Below are 23,088 nucleotides of genomic sequence, written 5' to 3'. Positions count from 1 at the left end.
TCAGGGAAATGCAAATCACAATAACCCAGAGATTTCACTTCACACCAGTCAGAATGGCTGAGATCAAAAACTTGGGTGACAGCAGATGCTGGTGAGGATGTGGGGAAAGAGGAACACTCCTCCACTGTTGGTGGGATTGTAAGCTGGTACAACCACTCTGGAAATCAGTCTGGCTGTTCCTCAGAAAATTGGACATACCTGAGGACCCAGCTATACCACTCCTTGGCATATACCCAAAAGAAGCTCCAACATCTAACAAGGACACATGTTTCACCATGTTCATAGCAGCCTTTTTTTTATATTAGCCAGAAGCTGGAAAGAACCCAGATGTCCTTCAACAGAGGAATGGATACAGAAATTGTGATGTATATACACAACGGAGTACTACTCAGCTATTAAAAACAATAACTTCATGAAAATTTTATGCAAATGGATGGAACTTGAAGCTATCCTCCTGAGTGAGGTAACCCAGTCACAAAAGACCTCTCTTGGTATGTACTCACTGATAAGTGGATACTAGCCCCAAAAGCTCAGAATACCCAAGAAACAATTCACAGAACGTACAAAGCTCAAAGAAAAGGAAGACCAGAAGGTGGGTGCCTCAGTCCTTCTTAGAAGGGAGAACAAAACACTCATGGGAGGAAATAAACAGACAAATAGAGAAGCGGGAATTGGAGAAAAGCTCATCCAGAGACTGCCTCACCTGGCGATCTATCCCATATGCAGCCAATAAACCCAAGTACTGTTGCTGATGCCAAGTAGTGCTTACTGGAAGGAACCAGATATGGATGCTTCCTCAGAGGCTCTGCAGGAGCCATACTGATAGAGAGGAGGATGCTTGCAGCTAACCATCAGACTGAACACAAGTTCCCCAATGAAGGAGCTAGAGAAAGGACTGAAGGAGCTGAAAGGGTCTGCAACCTCATAGAAAGAACAAAATTATTAACTGACCAAACCTGCCACAGCTCCCAGAGACTAAATTACCAATCAATGAGTTTGCATGGAGAGACCCATGGCTCCAGGTAAGTATGCATCAGAGGATAGCATTCTTTGCCATCAATGGGAGTAGAGGCCTTTGGTCCAGGAAAGGCTCTTTTTCCCAGTGTAGGGGAATGCCAATGTGCTGAGGTGGGAGAGGGTAATAGGGAGATGGGGCACCTTCATGGAGGCAATGGGTGGGGGAGGGAGAATGAGATTGGGAGAGAGTGAATAACATCTGAAATGTAAATACAAAGCATATCCAATTAAGAAAAAGAAAAAAAGAAAAATCAAAAACAGCAGAAGCCCTGATATTACCTGTTTTCTTATTTCTTATAGTACCTTTCAAAATAAAGCAGGAAATATGGCCTGTAGCTGGTCTAGTCTCTTCTGCCCCAACAGCTATATCCACTCTAGTACAAGAAAAACAAGCTCCAAAACTCAGATGACAGCAGATACTGGCGAGGATGTAGAGAAAGAGGAACACTTCTCCACTGTTGGTGGGGTTGTAAACTGGTACAACCACTCTGGAAATCAGTCTGGGGATTCCTCAGAAAATTGGACATAGTACTACCTGAAGTATAGTTTAACTGTTTTTTGTTGATTTATATGAATGACTTGTTCACTGTTAAAAGTTATCTATTGATAAAACTGTACCTGACTGTTGTTGGTTGAGAGTCTGTTCCTTTGTTAGATTAAATGTCTTTATAATATTTTGGCATATATTATGCATTTATATCTATAATTATTGCTTCCTCTTGTTGAGTTGGTCCATTTTTTTTAATATAGTGACCATCTCTTTTTATGGTTTCTTACTTAAAGTCTATTTTGCCTGATACAAGTATAGCTACTCCTGTTCACTTTTGATTTATTTTTGCATGATATGGTAATCTGTTTTCCATACTATGAATACCTGAGATAAATCATTTTGAAAGACAAACTGTTTATTTTGACTCATTGTTTTAGAGGTTTCAATCTTTGGTTTCTTGTTATTTGCTTTTGGGTCTTTGTAAAGGTAGTAAATTATTGGTAGAGGGTGTAGTGAAGAAAGCTGTTTCTTTCATAGAAACTGGGAGACGGAGAGCAGAAAGATAGAGGTTCGAATCCACTACCCTGCTCAAGGATATGCTCCTACTGATCTCACTTCCCAAAGTCTCTAATCCATGAGCTTGTGGGAGACAGCCAAGATCCAAACCTCAGCACATAAACCTTTTTACTTGCACTCTCAGATTCTCTGATCTGTCCAGTGAAGTGAGTTTCTAGCAGGCAGCATATCATTGGGTTTTGGGTTCATGTTTTGGTTTCTTTGGTCTCCATTCAACCTGTATATATCTTTTAATTAGGGAACCTTAATCGTTTACATTTAAGGTTATTACTGATAAAGACATTATTGCCATTTTGTTAATTTTTTTCTGCTAATTTTCTAGAGCCTGTGACTTGTTATCTTCTGTTATATAACCCTGTTATAGCTGGGTTATCTACTCTTTGATGATATTTTATTATCATTCATTCTCTCTCTCTCTCTCTCTCTCTCTCTCTCTCTCTCTCTCTCTCATTTCTGTTTTGCTTGGATTTTTTTTTTTTTTTTTTTTTTTTTTTTTTTTTTTGTAGTGGTGGTATTTGATTGGTTTTGGGAGTTGGTTTTGGTTGGGTTTTTGGGTTTTTTTTTTTTTTTTTTTTTTTTTGTCTGTAACTTTGATGTGTTTTCCTGAAAGTGGCTGTCAACTCTCCTAGTTTCCATTCTATTGCTCTGGCAGAATACCCTGACTAAAACAACTTAGGAGAGAAATGGTTTGTTTTAGCTCATATTTCATATAGCTGCCCACTGCATGGAAGCCAAAGCCGGAACTTGAAGCATGTAGTCATATCCTCAGTCAAGAACAGAGAGAAATAAATGTGTGCATGCTGAGTTGTGTCAGTTCCCTTTCTATATACTTATGCACTCCAAGATCCTTTGCCTAGGAAATGGTGATACCGCATTAGGCATATCAGTTATCATAAGCAATCAAGACAGTCCCCTATAGATGTGCTCACAGATAATACAGTCCACACAAGCCCTCACTGAGATTCTCTTCTCAGGTGCTCTGGATTGTGAGTTGTCAATGAAACTACCATTTTCACGTCTAGTACAAAACTTTTCTTGTAGTCCTGTGGTGATGAATCCCTCAGATTCTACTTGTCTTAGATTTAATAATTCTTAATATTTAAAAGCTATCTTGGCTCTGCAATATTTTTGCTTGCCTGCTTGCTTTCTTCTTTTTTTTTTTTTTTTTTCAGAACCCTGAGCATATACCATTCTTTTCTCATCTGTATGGCTCCTGAAATTAATGTTAGGCTCCTTCTAGGTTTTAGTTTGAGATAGGGGGAAATAAAGTTGGCCTCACAGTCAGTTGTAGTAGAGGAGGCCTAGCAAATAGCAGCTTATATCATGGTGGCCAGGAAACAGAAGAAGGGAACTGCCTGTGCTCGTGGTCTTTCTCCTTTCCCACTTACAGCACCTCATCTTATGGGATAGTTTGCTTATACCATGTTATTTAGGTTTTTTTTTGTTGTTGTTGGAATCTGTTAGGGCAGAGGTTCTCAAACTGTGGGCCATGACCCTTTTGACAAGCCTCTATCTCCAAAAACATTTATATTACAATTCCTACCAGTAGCAAAATTACAGATATGTAGTAGTGAAAGGGAATTAAATTCAAGGCCTCATAATCCTATTGCTGGTTAGTATATTTTAGTCTTTAATAATTAAGACCTTCCACTATCTGGCAGTCTCTGCAATGCTGAATCCGCTCTTTTTGGAGAAATAATGGTTCCTATTGTCTGAATATGATTCGTCTAGGCTATCTCTTATACAAAGAGATAGAGTGAAAAGACAGAGAGGAGTATCTTGTCAGTTGTTAGCTAGGAAATTTATGGTTTAACTGCTTAACTGCCTCCTCAGGACACCTGGACACCACTGATTGCAGAGCTCTGGAATTCACAGTCATTAGCGAAACTGTAACTTATCTTATATAAACACTACAGTGCCTGGGACCCTGGAGTGTAATTAATTCTTGTGTAAATGCCAGGTCCTGGAGAAGAGCCCATGCTCCCACCAAGGGGGAATGGAGCAAAAAGGTCATTGTGTGGAGCCTGGGCTCCTGACTCCCTGACTGCAGTGAATATTGGGCGAGCTTCTCTTCCTAGCCCCCCCCTTGACCCTCCCTCTATAAAAACCCCCAGCTTTCCAGATACTCCTGCGTGAGTCATTAAACTGCCTCATGCTTTTGCAAGAAGAAGGTCTCTCATGTTTCATTGGGTAACCCCATGTCCTGAGACTCGAGTGGGGGTCCCCGAAAGAGGGTCCAACAGTAGCAATGAAAATAATTTTGATAATAAATATATTATCTGTATATTGAGAGGCTCCCTCAAGCTCCCACAAACAAGAGTAGAACTGGCTAATAGTCCAAATTATTTCTGTTTGTATAACTAAGACCAGGCAGATTTTTCTTTAGGCCCTTAAGCTGGTACAGGTAGCCTATCTTTAGAACACATCTTGTTGGAAGAAAAGTCATGTAGCCTGAGTTAAATTTCAGTGTAATCATCCTTTTTTGTGCACCAGAGATTTGTATTACACAAGGAAAAAAAATCTCCAATTATACTGGTTTTAAATTTGTTGAAAATAAACTGTATGATATCAGACAGTTTAAAAGTCTCGATCAAGATTAATGATGGCAATCTGAACCAAATTTCCATTTTTATCCTTTTACAGTTTGCTTTTCTACCTGAAACCTACAAAAATACCCTCTATGCCAGCCCTAAATGTAATCCACACCTAACTCTTGGCACAATGACCTTGTAAAGTGCTACAATAAAATTTATACTCTGTACTTTCCTGGAAAACAATCGCCATTCTCTTGAAAAACTGCACTGTGAGGTGCATTGGAAGAAAAGTGTTTTTCTCCTGTAAATATGCTCCCATTTTTCACTGTTTTTAAATAAAAATGTTTTATCTAGAAAAAAAATAATTTTATGGTTGGGCACAACTCACTGCAACATGAGAAACTGTACTAAAGGGGCGCAGCATTTGGAAGGTGAGAGCCACTGCCTTTGAACTTCCTAGACTGGGTTATCAGTAGCTGTGCAAGACTTTGAACTTCTAGACAAGATTTGGCATTTTTTCCAATTGCCAATTATTTTCAGTAATTATTTCCTTACATATTTTTTATGTTTCTCCCTTCTTCTGAATACCCATTATTTAATAGTTTGTACTCTTGATAGTGGCTTATCAATTTTAAAGGCTTTTTTCCATTTCTTAATCTTACTTGGGATTGTTTTAGAAATCTGTAGTCAGGCTTGGAAATCTTCCTCCTGCCTAATCTATTCTGCTGCTGAGATTCTTAGTGGATTACTTAGCTCTCTGACTTCAGGATTCCTCTTTTTCTGCTTATAACTGTCATTTCTTTGTTAATTCATATCTTTTTGTATTTTATAAATTTTCTTTTAAAAGTGTGCAATTGACTTAAGTAGCAAACTGCTTTTTTCAGGATCTATTCCTAAAACTTTGATTTCTAGAAGGCATTGTTTTGTTTAATACTTTTTGTGTCACTTTGTCAGGTGGGTATTTTCGTTTTGTTTTTCTTTGTCAAAACAAAAGGCAAAGGTTGAGTCACTCAGGGTGGCTGCAAGCTATTTGGGAGCTAAGAGTCAACAATCAAGTCTCCAAAGCTGCTAGGGCAGCTGCCTAGTTACTTCACAGTACTTATGGTAGGAAAGGTCCCACAATATTGCTGGGACCCAGTATCTCTGGCTCAACCATCTACTTCTACACAGTATATATGCTACTGTCCCCTCTTCTGCTGGAGTACTTTATCTGGGAAGGAGGTAAAACAGCAAATACAATGGTACAAAAGGGAATATTAAATGCGAAACAGGTGCTTGGCCTTGCTAAGCTGACAGTTTAAGTTTCTACTGTAACCACAGCCAAATGAAGAGTTGCTCATGAAGCCCACCAAGAAGGCATGTGAATGTATTACAACTAGGAAGACATTCTCTAGTTGGGGGGGGGGGGGCCCTGGGCCATGGAGTGATGGTATGAGATCACTAGGACAATTCTCCAAAGCATTTTCAAAGCACTTCCTAAGAAAAGGCAGAGGAACTAGTTTACTGGAATGTTTTGCTAGGTATGGTATGAGAGTTTGGGTTGCTCAAGATTCAAAAGACAGGTAGCATAATCTGTCCTCCCTCAAAAAAAACACAATTAAAAAATATATAAAATTTGCCTTATCTGGGGGGGTCAGTGCATAGTGCATGCCTTACAGAGGCTCTGATAGATCTCAGCTAAGATAACCTGCAGGTCAACAATGTCCTTAGGCTTACCCAGTCAAGACTCAGAAGCAGGAGAAAAGGCAGGGAGTTCTTTGCAAAGGCAGGAAACTGGCTTCAGAGCAACTATACCCAGCTTAGGATGGCATATATACTTTTGTCTAATTCATACATTCATCCATCATTTAAAAGTGTCTATTATGGCACTAATACAGGTTGGGTACTAGAAAGGGATAAATGAGCCAAGACAGAGGCTAATGTAAACCTACCTATCTTCCTCCTTGACAGAACCCTCATTTATCTGAAAGGGCACTGTATCCTATTAAATATTTGCTTTTTAAGACTGCTACAATCAGGGCTTCACATTAAGATGCAAACACAAGTCCAAAGAAATTTTTGAGCAGTCATTTACTTTCCTGGTCAAAAGTGACAGATACAGAAGCAGCTTTTCTTGCTGCCTTGGGCTCGAGGTGACAGGTGTCAGTGGAGCAGTCACCAGTGGTACCTGGCAAACTACCATCTATCTACCTGGAGACTCAGACAGACAGAACATCAACAACAGCTGTTTCACTAGGTGTTTGAGGGTGAGTGAAATGCTGAAGAGCAAAGGGAAAAACAGTGGCATTCTTGGAGGGAACTAAGAACACATCTATTCCATCAGGGGCTCATGGAAAAACCTACTCACACCTCTAAAAGAAATGGTGGCAGTGGTAGTCTCTAAGTTAACTCTGAGTAGCTCCTGGCTACCTACCCAATTCAACTGTATCTGCAATACTCAGAGAAAGAGCACCGCACAAATGCTCTCCCCATTCAGGCTCCTGCTGAACAGCAATACTAATCTGATATGGATGCCTCCTCAGAGGCTATGCCAGAGCCATACTGACTGATACAGAGGAGGATGCTTGCAGCTGCCATCTGACTAAACACAGGGACCCCAATGAAGGAACTAGAGAGGGTGTAATTTGGTCTATCATTGGAAAAAGTCAGGACAGGAAATAAACCAAGGCTGCAACCTAGAGGTAGGAGGGGTGCTATTTAATTAATGGCTGGCTTCCCATGGCTTGATAAGTCTGTTTTCTTGTCAACTTGGCTTACAAGCACATCACTATTAAGCCACAGCCCTTGCTTTCTTATTCATTCCCAAGAACTGTGTTCTGAGAGGCTTCATCCAGCAGCTGATGGAAACAGATGCAGAGACCTACAGCCAAACAACAGGCAGAACCCTGGAAGTCTTGTGAAGAGTGAAAGGAAGAATTAAGCATGGGCTGATCTAGGCCCCTACACAGATGTAGCAGATATGCAGCTTGTTCTTCATGTGGGTCTCCTAACAATTAGAGCAGGGGCTGTCACTGACTCTGTCGCCTGCTTTGGATCCCTTTTCCATATCTAGGCAGCCTTCTCTGGCCTCAGTGAAAAAGGATGCCCTTAGTCCTGCTGTGGCTTGATGTGCCTCAGTGGCTACCCATGAGAGGGCCTTCTCTTCTCTGAGGAAAAGAGGAAGCAGAGATGGGAGGGTTTAAGGGTGGGACTGGGAAGGGGGACTACAATCAAGCTGTAAAGTGAATAGATAGATAGATAGATAGATAGATAGATAGATAGATAGATAGATAGATAGATAGATAGATAGATAGATGGATGGATGATAGATAAAAGAGGAGAAAACATAAATAACTTTAAAAGTCCCAAAGTCTTTACAAATTCAAACACATGAAAGTTTTAGTCTCTTTAAAATCCAAAGTCTTTTAAAGTTCTAAGTCTCTTAACTGTGGGTTCCTGTAGATTGTCCTGAAGCTGTTTGTATTTTAATGTTAATTTCACTTCCCCAAGAAGGGCAGTGTAGTCCCATACTCTTGTGGTGACTTCATCTGAACCTTCCTATTTTAATTAGTAAAATAAAGGAGAGCCAGTGACTGGGCAGGGTAAGGGAGGTAGAGAGAGAGGGTCAGAGAGGAGAAGACAGAGGACAGAGAGGAAACTCCAAGATGGAGATCCAGAAGGATGAACTGGATCCAGGTGGGCTTAATTGGTGTTAAATAGCTATGAACATTTAAGGATTTTATAGGTCTAGTATCTCATATAGAAGGGCAGCTTGTATCTTTGTCTATATGATGAAATCTTGTTGTGCAGAAGGATTGCAGGTTAAGAATTAAATATATATACCTGTATGAAAAGCTATGGGGCCTTACAGTTGTGTTTGTGTTGGGATTTGGGATAAAGAAACACCCCAGAGTGAAGTCAGTAAACAGGTGGTATAAACTGCAAAGGAAAGGGAGCTGTGCAGACAGTGAGATCATGGGGGTGACTCCGTACTAGAAGCGGGCCTGCAGAGTGAGACCACAAGGCTGATAAAGAGATAAGCATTTATTTTATTGTTTAATATTTACTGCAACAGGTTCCAAAAAATATTTTCTTATTTTAAGAGGGAAAAATCGCAGTCACAATCAAATCAAAATAAAACCAGACTCTAACCATCCAATGTCTGGGATCCACTCATGATCTTCTGGACTCCACCCTGTAAGGAAAAGTCACTGAAAGGAAGAGTCACAGAGCACCAATGTTGTGAAAGGATGACGATCCGAGTCACGGCACCAATGTTAGGGGAAGGATGAAGAGATTGGGGGGCATATGGCTCATGGAGGTGCGGCGAGGCCTGAGGGCAAGGAAGATGCCTCTGGGGGACCCATGTTGGGAATCCCTTCCCTGAGGGACCAGCCACATAACAGTATAGTACGGAATAGAGTTTATTCAGGTCATGGGAGAGTTAAGAGGGTAGTAGAGGCAGAGGCAGAGAGAGAGAGAGAGAAGTAGAGGAGTAGAGGCAGGCCATGAGCACGTGGGAGAGAGGGGGGAAGGGAAGGGAAGAGGAGGGGTAGGAGTGGGAGAGCAAGGCTGCAAGAGCAAGAGAGGGCAAGAGAGAGGAGGGGTCAAGCAGCTCCTTTATAGTGTCAGGTCACTGGGGCGGAGCATACCTGGCCACTGAGGGGTGGGGTTTACAGAATCCCAACACACCCAATCAATGGCTTGGATCACTTCAATAGCTCTGCTTTCTGTAGCCCACAAATTGTCTTCTAGGCTCAGCTGGTATCACTTCATTGTTACTGCTGTTCTTGGTGGTCATCCCATGGTACTGGCATCTCCAAAATGCTAGAGTCTTCTGCTCCAACTAGGCTTTATCTGCGCACGCACGCACACACACACACACACACACACACACACACACACACACAGGAACACAAAATAAACTAGCAGCTGTTAGGCCCAGTACTTCTCTAGTAATTTTGTAGGTAATTATCAATCTTCCTAATTGGAGGATCTAGAAGATGACTAACATTATATGCAGAGCTCTGAGATACAGCCTTCATTCTCTCTAAGCTGTGACCTAACGCTAAGTAATTTGTGTTTCTAGAAAAACAATTGTGTGATGCCTGAGGATGTAAGAAACTTCTACTTGATGACAAATGGTTTCCACATGACCTGGAGCGTGAAGCTAGACGGTAAGGCAGCCTCCTTGATGTTGGAGAACATTTTCGGGTTGGCAACGTTGATGTTCCTTAGCATTGTAATTATCTTTTCTTTTATACTGTTTGATTCTCAATTGTCAAATCCAGAAGCTTTGATTACCAGCCTGTTCCCACAAAGCCCATTGATGCTATCAGTGCTTTACCCACTCCTATCCTGTTTGACTCTGGCTTGTCCTGATCTAGAAGCCCAATTTAGACACTTCCGGTTAGAGGAAATCATTAGTCACCACATAGAGAACCCAACCAACTCAAACATAAAGCATCTGAAAACTCCTCCTTAGGGCTGCAACACTGCCTCTTAGCTTTCTTGAAAAAGTTGAGCAACTCTAAGTTATGTGTCAATGAGTAAACATTTGCACTGCAGATGCAGAAGCTCAGTTTGTTACATTACATGAGTTTTTCACACAGATATGAAATCTCTTTAAAAAGTTCACATGCTATGAAGTCCTGAACTAGCCTCTGGGGTCCAGCATGTTCTCACACAGACCTACCAGGCCTGACCTCATGAGTTCTTTATCACTTTCAGCTCCAGCCAAATCCCAACATACTCTTGGGCCTGAATAAACATCTATAGTTCCCCACTGCTGTTATGAAGGAGGAATGATTTCTGTTGCACAGAAAGGCCACACAACAAACTTCTCCCTTTCATGGTTCTGCCTCCCTGCTAGCACATCTGAGTTACCTTTTTTGCTGATTTCCAGAACTTCCTGTTAGTTTCCTGTACCTAGTCAGAGGCACTATTTTTGTTCAGTTGGTTTGTTTGTGTTTTTATTTATTTTTCTTTTCTTTTATTGAATGTTTTCTTTATTTACATTCCAAATGTTATTCCCCTTTTCAGTTTCCCCTCTGGAAACCCCCTATACCATTCTTCCATCCCCCTGCTTCTATGATGATACTCCCCCCTCCACCCACCTTCTTCCTCTCACCTTCCCACCCTGGCATTTTCTTACACTGGGGCATCAAGCCTTCTCAGGACCAAGGGCCTGTCCTCCCATTGATCCTCCGCTACATATGTGGCTGGAGCTGTGGGTTGATCCATGTACACTCTTTGGTTGGTGGTTTAGTTTCTGGGAACTCTGGGGGGGGGGGTCTGGTTGGTTGATATTGTTGTTCTTCCAATGGGGTTGCTAACCCTTCAGATCCTTCAGTCCTTTCTCTACAGAGGCAAAGTGTGGAACAGAGACTGAAGGAAAGGCCATCCAGAGACTGCCTCACCTGGGGATTCATCTTACATACAGACACCAAACCCAAATACTATTGCAGATGCCAAGAAATGCATGCTGACAGGAGCCTGATATAGCTGTCTCCTGAGAGGCTCTCCCAGAGCCTGACAAATACCAAGGCAGATTCTTGCAGCCAACCATTGGACTGAGAATGAGGTCGCCAATGGATGAGTTAGACAAAGGCACTTTTTATAGTTTATTGATGAATATCTGATATTAGCTTTCACCAAAATCATTCAATTGAGTAACCTAAAAACCTTGTTCATAGCTGTAATATGTTCTGTTACTTAACTTGATCATTCTGGTCTTTTTAGCCCTGTTACTAATGGCTTAATGCAGTGACAGAAAGGGAAATGGGGTTAAAGAGATGGCTGTTACTCTTTTACTGCATTTACTGCTCTTCCAGAGGACCTGAATTTGGTTCTCCAGCACCTATGTAGCTCATAATCACCTGTAAATCCAAATCCAGGGGATCCAGGTACTCTTGTAGCCTCTAAGAGTGCACACACACAATGGCAGACACTCATACACACACATATGCATTAACTAAAGAGTAATGTTTTTAAAGGGAGCAGAGTTAGCCTTTGATATTTACTTTAGTGATCTAAATGCCTTCACTCATTCTAGCCTTTTAGATTTCTAAGTCTTTGTGTGTCACCCTTGACCCGGCATCCTATATCAGTAGTAGTCTTTTTTAAGTAGAAAATATAAAAGAATCTATAGTATTCTATGTAATATAAGGCAACATGGGTGTGTTGCTCCTTAGTTAGACCTTATTCACAAGACCAGACCCATCTTTCAAGAAGTTCTTTCAATCAAGAAGGGAAAATGACTAACAGAGGGGGAGAGATTTTCCATCATGAAAGCTTATAATAAAAAGAGAAAGAATCTATTACGTAAGCAAAACCATCATTTCCTTAAAAACTGAAGTTCTGGCTAATAGAAGGGGAAGGGGTGATAATATGTTTTAAGTTATTTACTTGTCATACAGTTACTAACTCTGGGTTTTCTAGCCTTTCGAATATCTCTTTTCTTCAATTACACCATAATAAACATGGCTGGAACTGTTCTATTATCTTTGGCACCCAGTTTTTCTGTTTACATGAAAGGCTAGTGGTTTGTAGTATTTAGTGAATGTCCTTCTTCTGTGCACCTTCTGTCAGGCTCCTCAGCCATGAAGCCATTCTTGCTGGGCTTATTGGGTTATTCAAGCAGAACCACTCATGGTCACCATTGCCTAAGCTATTCCTGTGCCATTGCTTTTGTCCTATAGACCACATTATTCCACTGGGGAGCATGGTGATTAACGGCATTTCAAAACTGACTCAGCTCATCCAGTCTTCCGTGTATTCACTTCCTAATGCACCAACTCTGGCTGACCTAGAGGATGATCCTCAAGAAGGTACCTGGTAAACCTTGGGGTGGGTTAGAAACTAGCCATCTAGTCTCGTTTTATAACACTGAAAACGATTGGAACATGCTGTAGAGTTAGCCCTACGCTCCATTAAACTAACCCTTCTCATCCTTGGCTTCTGGAAGTGAGATAGAAGCAAAAGAAAACAGGAAAATTTTATGAAGGAAATTCCAGGGTCATGTCTGTATCACATTTTTAATTGTATTATCTGATTTTTTGATATCTAATTTTATGAGTCCTTTATATTTTGTATATTTCGACCTCTGTCAGATGTAGAGTTGGTAAAAATCTTTTCCCATTTCATAGGCTGGCTTTGTGTGATTGATTATGTCTTTTGCCTTACAGAAACTTTTCAGTTTCATGAAGTCCCATTTATTAATTGTTGATCTTAGTGCTTGTGCTATTGGCGTTCTGATCAGGAAGGTGTCTTCTGTGTCAGTTTGTTCCAAGCATTTCCCCACTTTCCCTTCTATCAGGTTCAGTGTGGTCTGGTTTTATGCTGAGGTCTTTGATCAACTTGGACCTGAGTTTTGTGCAGGGTGATTAATATGGCTCTATTTGCAATCTTCTACATGCAGACTTCCTGTTTGACCAGCTCAATTTGTTGAAGATGCTTTCTGGGTTTTTGTTTTTGTGGAGTTTTGTTGTTGTTGTTGTTGTTGTTGTTGTTTAATCAAAAACAAAACAAAAATGGTGTTTATAGGTGTGTGAATTCATTTCTGGGTCTACAGTTCTATTCCATTGATAAACATGTCTCTCTTTGTGCCAGTACCATGCAGTTTTTAGTAACTATTGCTCTATCGTACAGCTGGAAATCAGAGATGGTGATACTTCAAGCAGTTCTTTTATTGTTCAGGACCATTTTACCTATCCTGGGTTTTTTGGTTTGGTTTGGTATGGCTTGGCTTGGTTTTCCTTATAAGGTTAAGAATTGTCCTTTCAAGATCTGTAAGGAATTGTGTTGGAATTTTGGTGGTTCTGGATTTGTAGATTGCTTTTGGTTGGATGGTCATTTTTATTATGTTAATTCTACCAATCCATAAGAATAGATCTTTCCATCTTCTGATATCTTCTTTAATTTCTTTCTTCAAAGACTTAGTTTTTATCATATAAGTCTTTCTCTTGTTTGGTTATAGTTACCTCCAAGATATTTTATATCATTTGAGGCTATTATGAAGGGTATTGTTTCCCTGATTTCTTCCTCACCCTATTTGTCTTTTACATATAGGAGAGCTGCTAATTTCTTAAGTTAATTTTGTATCTGGCACTTTGCTGAAAGTGTTTATCATCTGTAGGACTTCAGTGGAATTTTCAGGGTTACTTGTAGATATTATTATATCATCTGCAAATACCAGTAGTTTGACTTCCTCCTTTCTAATTTGTATCCCCCTGATCTCCTTCAGTTGGCTTATTGCTCTAGCCAGAACTTCAAGAGAGTGGACAGCCTTGTCTTATTTCTGACTTTAGTGGAATTGTTTTGGGTCTCTATTTAATTTGATACTGGCTATGGGTTTGCCGTAAACTGCCTTTATTATATTTAATTATATCCCTTGTATCTCTAGGCTCTCCAGGACAATGAAGGGGTATTGTATTGCCTTTTGTCAAAGACTTTTTCAGCCTCTAATGAGATGATCATGTGTTTTGGTTTGGTTTTTATTTCAGTATGTTTATATGGCAGATTACATTTATGATTTTCATATGTTGGACCATCCCTCTATCTCTAGGATGAAGCCTACTTTATTATGGTGGATGTGTTTTTGTGTGTGTGTGTGTGTGTGTGTGTGTGTGTGTTCTTGGATTCTGTTTCCAAGTATTTTCTTGAGTATTTTTGCATGGAAATTGGTCTGTAATTTTATTTATTGGGTCTTTATGTGGTTTGGGTTTAGGGTAACTGTGGCCTTGTAAAATGAACTGGACATTGTTTCTTCTGTTCTATTTTGTGAAATAATTTAAGGAGTGTTGGCATTAACTCTTCTTTGAAAGTCTGGTAGAAATCTGCACTAAAACCATCTGGTCCTAGGCTTTTTCGTTTGGGAGACAAATGACTGTTTTTTAGTGGTTATAGGTCTATTTAAACTATTTCTCTAATCTTGATTTAAGTGGTATCTGTTGGGAAAATTATCCATTTATTTTAGATTTTTCAATTTGGTGGAGATTTTTAAAGTATGCCTTTATGGTTCTCTGGATTTCCTAGTGTCTGTTGTTCTGTTCTTCTTTTCACTTTCTGATTTTATTTATTTGGATATTTTCTCTCTTTTAGTGAGCTAGGGTAAGGGTTTGTTTATCTTGTTGATTTTCCCAAAGAACTCTTTGTTTTATTGATGCTTTATATTCTCTTTTGTTTCTGTTGACTTCAGTCCTCAGTTGATAATTCCCTGCCATCTACTAGGGTGTGCATACTTCTTTTTGTTCTGGAGCTGTCAAGTCTGTTGTTAGGTTTCAAGTTACATCTCTTCAATTTTTTTCCTCTTAGTGCTGCTTTCATTGTGTCCCATCAGTTTGGGTATGTTGTAGATACATTACATTCAATTCTAGAACATCTTTAATTGCTGTATTTCTGTCTTGACCTGTTTTTCATGCAGTAGTTGTTGCTCAGTTTCCATGCATTTGTAAGCTTTGGTCTTGTTTTCTCTATTTTTGCTGGTACCCAGCTTTAGTTCATGGTTGTCTGATAGGGTACAGGGGGATGTTGCTATTTCAGTTTTCTTATATCTATTGAGACTTGTCATGTGTCTAAATATGTGGTCAGCTTTGAAGGAGAGTTCCACGAGATGCTGAGAATACAGCATATTCTTTTGTGTTTGGGAGAAATGTTCTCTACATATCTGTTAGATAGATTTGGTTTATATTTATTTGTCATCTGCATGACTTACCTATAGGTGAGAGTTGGGTATTGAAGTCTCTCCACTATTAGCTCATGAGGGTCAATGTGTGATTTGAACTGTATCGATTTATTTGTTTTTACACAGAGGTGGGTACCCTTGTGTTTGGGACATAGATGCTAAGAATTAAAATGTCATCTTGGTGGACTTTCCTTTGAATATATAGTGTCCTTCCCCATCTCTTTTGCTTAATTTTGGTGTGAAGTTTATTTTGGTAAATATTAAAATAGCTACACCACCTTGCTTGTTACATTCATTTGCTTGGAATATCTTTTTTTTACCCTTTACCATGATTCAATGTTTGTCATTGATGTTGAAGTGTTTTTCTTGTATGCAGACTAAGGTTGGGTCCTGTTTTTGTATCCACATTGTTAGTACGTGTCTTTTTAGTGGGGTTTTAAGCCATTCATACTGGATATCAATGAACAGTGGTTGTTAATTCCTGTTATTTTGTTGGTGGTGGTGGTGTGTGTGTATACTTTCCCCTTTGGTTTTGCTGCAGAATTAACTATATACACATGAAAACAAAGAAAATCATAACTTTAGCGGGATTTTCCCACACACACACCTTCTGTAGAACTGGACTTATGTTTAAATTTATCATAGACTATCTTGTTTTCTCCATTTATGGTGTTTGAACATTTTGTTGGGTATAGTAATCTGAGCTGGCATTTGTGGTCTCTTAGAGTCTGCAGCACATCTATCCAAGCCCTTTTAGAGTTACATCTGACTTCTCAATGGGAATGCGAATAGATCTGCCTTTGTATGTTACTTGATCTTTTTCCTTTGAAGCTTTTAATATTTTTTGTTTTAATTATGTGATGAGGGGACTTTTCTTTCTGGTCCAATTTATTTAGTGTTTTGTATGCTTCATATACATAATGTATAATCATCTCCTTTAGGTTAGAAAATTTTTCTCCTGTGATTTTGTTGAAATAGTTTCTGGGCCTTTGAGATGGTATTCTTCTCCTTCCTTTATTCTATGATAGGAATAGGTTTGGCTTTCTTCATAGTTTCCCAAATTTCCTGAATGTTTCTGTATTAGGAATTCCTTGCATTTAAATTTCTGTCTGAACAGTATATCTATCCGTTTCTTCTGTCATATCCTCAGTGCCAAGATTCTCTCTTGCGTTCTCTTGCATTGGTGAATCTATGGTAAAAATGGTGGCTTAACTTTGTGAAATCCTGTGATTTCTGTTTGCATCCCTAAATCTTTCATTTCCAGGATTTCCTCAGTTTATGTCTTTATTGTTTCTATTCTATTTTCAGGTCTGGAATGGTTTTATTTGTTTCCTTCAATTGTTTTTTTCTTGGCTTGCTTTAAGGGATTTATTCATTTCCTCTTTAAAGACCTCTATCACCTTCATATAGTTGCTTTTAAGGTCTTTTTTTTTTTTTTTTTTTTTGTAATCAGCTATGTTGGATGTGCTGTGGCAGGATAGCTAGGTTGTGGTGGTGACATACTTCCCTGGATGTTATTGTGTTTTTATGCTGGCACCTAGGCATCTGGTTTTGAGGTGATTATATGTCTAGGTGCTGACTTCTGGGATTGTCTTAGTTAGGTGGGAGCTTTGTTTCTTGGTTTCAGTTTCCTCTCTGGATTTTCAGAATATGTGTTGCCTCTTATACTGACCTGCTCAGTGTGCTCATGGGGGAAGGCTTGGAGAATGGGAGGACAGAGGAGATAGTCTGAGGCATTTCCCAGGAGCATGAACTAGGGGAGTTCCACCTGGTTTGAGGGCTGAGACACAGCGATGAGGAAGGAAGGGGAGAGTTGAGCCTAGAGTTTTAATCTCACTATCTTGGGCAAATACAAACAAAAATTCACTCCAGAAATAATGTTGTAAAATTGTTTATGGTAATGATAGCATAACTTTGTAAACTATGCTAAGAATTGCATATTTAACTTAAGTGGTATGGTTGATGAATTATAGCCAAAAAAGGCTTTTACAGATATTTTTCAAAGGTAGCATTACCCAAAGCCATGGATTGTTTTTTTTTAAGAAAGTAAATATTACTAAGAAAAAATATGTAGACACCTTAAGAACTCAACCTTATGAACAAGAACCAACATGAAAAGATCAAAAGTTCCTCCCCGGGTGTTCAAGTAGAGACTTGAAAATGGTGCGCTTGTACTGAAGGGATAAAAGCCAAGGGGGAGCTTTGGGGAGGAGCTGAAAACCGGTAATACAGACTTGGAAGAGCATTCAGACACTCAGGGCCTATCTAGATACTTAGTTAGCATGTAGGACTCTGGGTTTTTATACTGTGTGACTGGCTGTCATGGTCTTCTCAGTGGGGTGTCATGAATATGTGTTCCAGGACAGGTAGACCCTGGCCAGGAGCTGGCTCCACACCTGCCGTTCTCAGTTCCCAGGGGTTTTGAACCTGCCTCAACCTTACCAGTTCTCTCTAGTGGTACAGTCCACTTGCCCCGCATACCATCAGACCCAACGTCTGCCTAAGAAATCCTGAAAAGTAAGCCCAAAGTATTTGTGTCCAAGTCATTTGACTGTCTAAGAACAAAGCTCAAGAATATTTATAGAAATAGAAGACATTTAGGAGTACAGGGTTAACAACTTCTCTCATACAATCAAAGATTGCCAAGCACTAAAATAGTTTTAATAGGGGAAATGGATTAATTAGAACAAGTTTAGAACTGGCACACGTTTTGGTATTATCAGAGGATGATAAGGTGAATATATACCAATGGGGATGGAACAAATTATGATTCATCCACTCCCATAGCCCATGAAGCAACCCCTAGAAAGAATGAATCAGTTATACATGCCTAGGGCTTCTCACATGAAATGGCTGTGTGGAAATTAAGAATAAGGTGTACATGATGTTCTCATACAGCAACCTAGGGAAAGGAAGACACTCCCATCAGCATCTTAACATTCATATTGCTCTGCCTTTATATGGCTCCATTCTCAGGGAGTTCAGTGATCTTTTCTTGCCATCTTTCACCAGATTGTCAGTTTCTATTGGTGATAAGACCACCTGATCCATCACTGAAACCCAGAGCATTTAATTCCTCACCGTTTTTTCATCTTTGTAAAGTTACATGTATAGTGTTGTGTCCGAATTGAATTTGAGCATTACTGTTGCTTTCTGGGTTTACAGGCAGTGAAGACCACCAGCTAGAGAAGCCTCACTTTGACTGTCGAAGTGCAATATTTGAGCTGGACTCATGCAATGGGAATGGGAAAGTTTGCCTTGTCTACAAAAATGGAAAACCTGGTAAATATCATTTCCAAAGCATGATCCTACAGTATAGATGTGCTCTTCCCTGAACAAAAAGCTGTCTGAGATACTTCCAACTGTCTTTGTGCTTAGATCAACCCCTTTGGTCCTCTCTGAGCATCTCCAACTAGGCTACTTTCTACATTCCATCTCCTTGTATGAGTCACTGTGACCCAGTCAGTGGGACAGATAGATGAGAAAAGCTTAAAAGAACCAGACATTCTGTTCATAGGGTTGTATATTAAATAAGCATTCAGGAAATATTAACTTTTATACTTTTGTATATAGGCCTGTTAAGAGCAATAGAAACCTGAATTGCTAGACTTCAAGATTCTACATGTGAAGTGAGGCTTCACAAGAGAAGCAGGGCTAATTGATAGTTACTGAGATGCTGTACCCACGTAAACAAACTACCACCTGCTCTGTAATAGCCTAGGAACTTCTTATCTCTGAAGAGAAGAGATCATTCCCGGGTTCTAGCTTAGACTTAGAGCTTTCTTATAAACCATGATTGGAATTACACATGAGGAGGGGGTAAAAGAGGCAGCCAAGCAGACAGACAAAGGGCTTAAAAGCCATTTCCTGAGACAGTTCAACTGATTGGTGGTAATGACAGATTCGCTTTAATGACCTTAAGAGATTTGCCTACGGGATGAAATGGAGTCTGAGTGTCAGCCACTTTCTCTCAGGCAGAGCTGGGAAAGCCAAGCAAAAAGTCTGGACATGTTGTAGAAGACTAAAAAGTTGTTTAGGGTTATTTAATAGAATTGTAGGATACAAATGAAAATGTGCTGGTAGTTTTGGGAAATGAAGGAAATGTTAGAGCTACCTAGCAAGCTGATGAGCCAGAATAGGCTATAGGTCATTTATAAGCAGCTGTAAGATAGGACCTGGTATAATGGTGCCTGGGTTACAAGCAGGATTGTAGGGTGAGTTCTGACCCCTTTGGTATTCACCTAAGACCATCAGAAAACACAAATATTTATATTATATTATAGTAGCAAAATTACAGTTATAAAGTAGCAACAAAAATAACTTTATGGCTGGAGGCACCACAATATGAGGAACTGTCATAAAGGGTGGTGGCATTAGGAAGGTTGAGAAGCACTGGTATAGACTTTTTTTAAAAGACTGATCCATTCAAGGTTTCTTTCCATCAAAAAAGAAAACAGTATTCAGTCCACAAGCAAGCAGATAGATCAATCAGAAATCTACGAGTAACAAATAAACAGGTAAAAGCAGCCATAAGAGAGCAGGGCTAGAAGCCTAAAAGAGGAAAAGAAGGAAGTATGTTTTAAACCCTTTCTACTGTGAATTTTCTCTAATTATCAATGTATATTGACATTTTCTTTAAGCTGTCTCTAACTTCTTGTGTTTTAGGATTAGCTCATGACACTGAGATATGGTTCCTGGACAGAGCATTATACTGGCATTTTCTCACAGATACCTTTACTGCTTATTACCGCCTGCTCATCACCCACCTGGGCCTGCCCCAGTGGCAGTATGCCTTTACCAACTATGGCATTAGCCCACAGGCCAAGGTAAGGAGAGAACACATCTCAATCTGATGTGTGCCAAGAGTATTCTGTGGAAATGGTTACCCTCCAAATTCCCCATCTGCCTAATTAGATCAAGGAGTGGAAACAATATTTTTAATAAACAGGACTAGTAACTCCAGTGTTGGCTGATAGCCTCACATGATTCAGATCTAATTAAGTAATCAAGATCAACTGGAGTGTTATTTTTAATTAAAATGTTACTGTGGACTTGGGGGCCTAGTCAGTCATTTTCAGAGATGTACAAGTCTCTGATTTTCCTCTGCTCCATGTATGCATCCCCATTGGCAGGCAGAGTTGTCAGTGTAGTGTGTATGTCCTTGAGATACTCATTCCATGTAAGGCACCGGGAGCATGTTTTCACTCAGTGCTCCACTGTGGAGTTCCTTCCCTGTCAGTACCCATAGACCTTTCTTCTATATGTTGCAGATCTGGGCATCATTTCAGAGATGCCGGGTCTATACAACCTGCCTTGAAAATACCAAGTGGCAGCTAGAACTTTCAACTGGAATGAACTGGTCTGGTTTATCAGCATGTAATTCTACTGCATCTTTACTAGATGGCTCTCACTTTTTTTTAATAAGAACAGCTTCCATGTAATATGGTGTGAACTGGTTTTGATCAGACTGTGGCAAAATACAGCAGCTCCTTTCCCCCAGTAGCTGGCTGAGCAACTGCAGGTATAAAGTTCCAGCACACGGCTTCCCATAGGAAAGTTCTGCACTGACCACTGTTGGAATACCCATGGTGGGCACCATCTGCTTCAATGGCAAGCACATTGTCCTTGGTGCCAATAAGTATACTTGGCTTCTTAGTTCTCACAGTACATTTATTTTGGAGGCCTCAAAAAGTACCATATGTGCTTGACCAAGGGTTGATGGTGTTTCTCAACTACTGAAACTGTTCAAGTGCTCATAGATTTTCAAGGTAGTTTTTCATAAAAATGTGTATAAATTGAATATTACATCACTGGAATGTACCAGAAATGTTTTAGATTTTATAGCTTTTTCAATTTGGAAATTATCACATGTACTTTAACAGTTGACACTGGAAAAAAAGAAATGTGGGTTAGTGATAGTCAGTTTGTAATATCCATCCTGTGTCACCTTCTCTCTCCCATTTCTCCTCCCAACTGTGACTCTCCCTCTTGTGCCTTACAGCAGTGGTTCAGTATGTACAAACCCATCACCTACAACACAAGCCTGCTCACCGAGGAGCCCGACACCTTTGTGAACAAGCTGGACCCCAGCAAAGTGTTCAAGAGCAAGAACAAGATTTTAATCCCAAAAAAGAAAGGGCCTGTGCAGCCTGCCAGTGGCCAGAAAGGGCCCGGGCCCTTAGCTCCTCCTACCTCTAAGCTTTCCACAGGCTCTGGAAACCCTGTCCGAAAATAAGCATTCCATCACCTCACATCAGTAATATCCAGGCATGGATGACCTTGTGGCAGCCCCACCCTCAAACAGATGTCGCATTCTCCTGAATGACCGAAGCCTCAGGCCTTTGCTCTCACTGTCTTTAGCCAGAAGTTGGGATGATCACGCTGAATTCTTAGTCCCTTACTCTGTAGGTTGTGCCAACCTCAAACCTCATCTCCAAAACCAATGAAGACTTTGAGATGTTTTTAGAACTTTCTTATGTCTGTACCCAATCCTTAACTTCTTAGCAATAATTAGAGAGATCACCCTCCCAAATAAACCCACGGTTTGACTCAATGAAGCATTGATAACGACTGGTTATGTGACCATCTCGGTTATGAAAAAGTTCGTACCTTCAGTTGCATTAGCCACACATCAGGAATGTACCTGATGATAGGTTCCATATTGGACAGCATCGCACGTGAACACTTTCAGACTGTTCAAGTAACAGTGATGCCTTAGCTTCATAGGCTTTATGTTTTGAGAACATACTAAGACAGTCTTGTGTTCTTTCCAACCTATAACACACATCTTACTTGAGCCATTTCTTTTTAATTTGCTATAAAATACCATGTCCCTGATTAGTTTCTACATCTGCCAAAATCATCTTTAAAAGAGATTGACCCTTGCTATATTTTATCTTAATTCCAGGGGCAGCATTTGCAGATAAAGGCAGTCTGTTAAGAATTTCCAGCTGTTCTTTTTATTCACGGTTAGGAACTTTCTTTCCCAATTGCTTAAATCCCGGCAGTAGCCTCCTTAGGTCAGTGTGGGGTCCCAAGAGGCCTCCATAAGTAAGGGTCTTATTCATAAGGGATTTCCCATGGAAGTTTGATGGCATTAGACACTGAGCCATCCGACAGGTTTATCATGTGTCATACATTAGGCGTATAGCAGAATTTCTGTAAAGAAAGATGTTATTCTGATTTTCAGTTAAGAGTATCTGTTCGTTTATGGCAATGGGCAGAACTTCTTGATGGCTGTCATTTGTAATGATATTCCAGAGGTAGAATGAAGGGTTCTGAGGAGAGACAGACTGCACCTCCCTTTCCAATTGGCCAACCTACTCTTTACTTTCTTATCATGGTGGTTGTCTGGGCTTTCCTTTCCTAGTATGGGATGGGAACAAGAAGTCCCTGTTGTTTTCTACCTTCTCCAACACTATGAATGTTTAGTGAAGGTTTTAAATTCTTGTTTTGGGGGCTTGAAGGATGGCTCAGTGGTTAGGAGCATGGACTACTTCTGCAGAGGAACCAAGTTCATGTTGCAGCACCCATGTGAGACTCCAACTCCAGGAGGCTCAACGTGCTCTCCACAGGCACCTATGCACACACATATGGAAGGAAATAAAATATTTGAAAAGTGTTCTGGTTGTCCTTCACCATTATGATACTTAGAAAGGTGGTGGGGTCTTCAGCCTTTCTCCTGACACTTCCCATACCCTTGGGGACTCTAAGGAGACTCAGTCGTGAAGGAATAAGGCACACTCTGATTGGCTGCATCCACATTTTCTTTATAGTTCAGATATTGAGATGTGTTCCAGTGCATTTGG

General features: G+C 40.1%; 1 protein-coding gene across 3 annotated transcripts in view; it reads left to right on the top strand.

The window, feature by feature from the left end:
• TPGS2 (tubulin polyglutamylase complex subunit 2) overlaps positions 1–22,859 on the top strand; it is a 41,220-nt gene extending 18,361 nt beyond the window's left edge. Inside the window, exons 3-7 of one of the 3 annotated variants that reach the window (XM_080920370.1) lie at positions 9,686–9,773; positions 12,297–12,425; positions 18,446–18,562; positions 19,946–20,106; positions 21,282–22,859. In XM_080920370.1, the coding sequence (XP_080776496.1) occupies positions 9,686–9,773; positions 12,297–12,425; positions 18,446–18,562; positions 19,946–20,106; positions 21,282–21,515 (729 nt within the window). In that variant the 3' untranslated portion in view covers positions 21,516–22,859. The remainder of the gene's footprint in view (positions 1–9,685; positions 9,774–12,296; positions 12,426–18,445; positions 18,563–19,945; positions 20,107–21,281) is intronic. The other 2 variants (XM_080920368.1, XM_080920369.1) reach the window with 2 other exon arrangements.
• Positions 22,860–23,088: the final 229 nt, after the last annotated feature.

The sequence above is a fragment of the Micromys minutus genome (genome assembly GCF_963924665.1).
Source record: "Micromys minutus genome assembly, chromosome: 8".
Taxonomy (NCBI): Eukaryota; Metazoa; Chordata; class Mammalia; order Rodentia; family Muridae; genus Micromys; species Micromys minutus.
The sequence above is the reverse complement of the archived record's forward strand: the minus strand, read 5'-3'. Positions and strand labels throughout refer to the sequence as shown.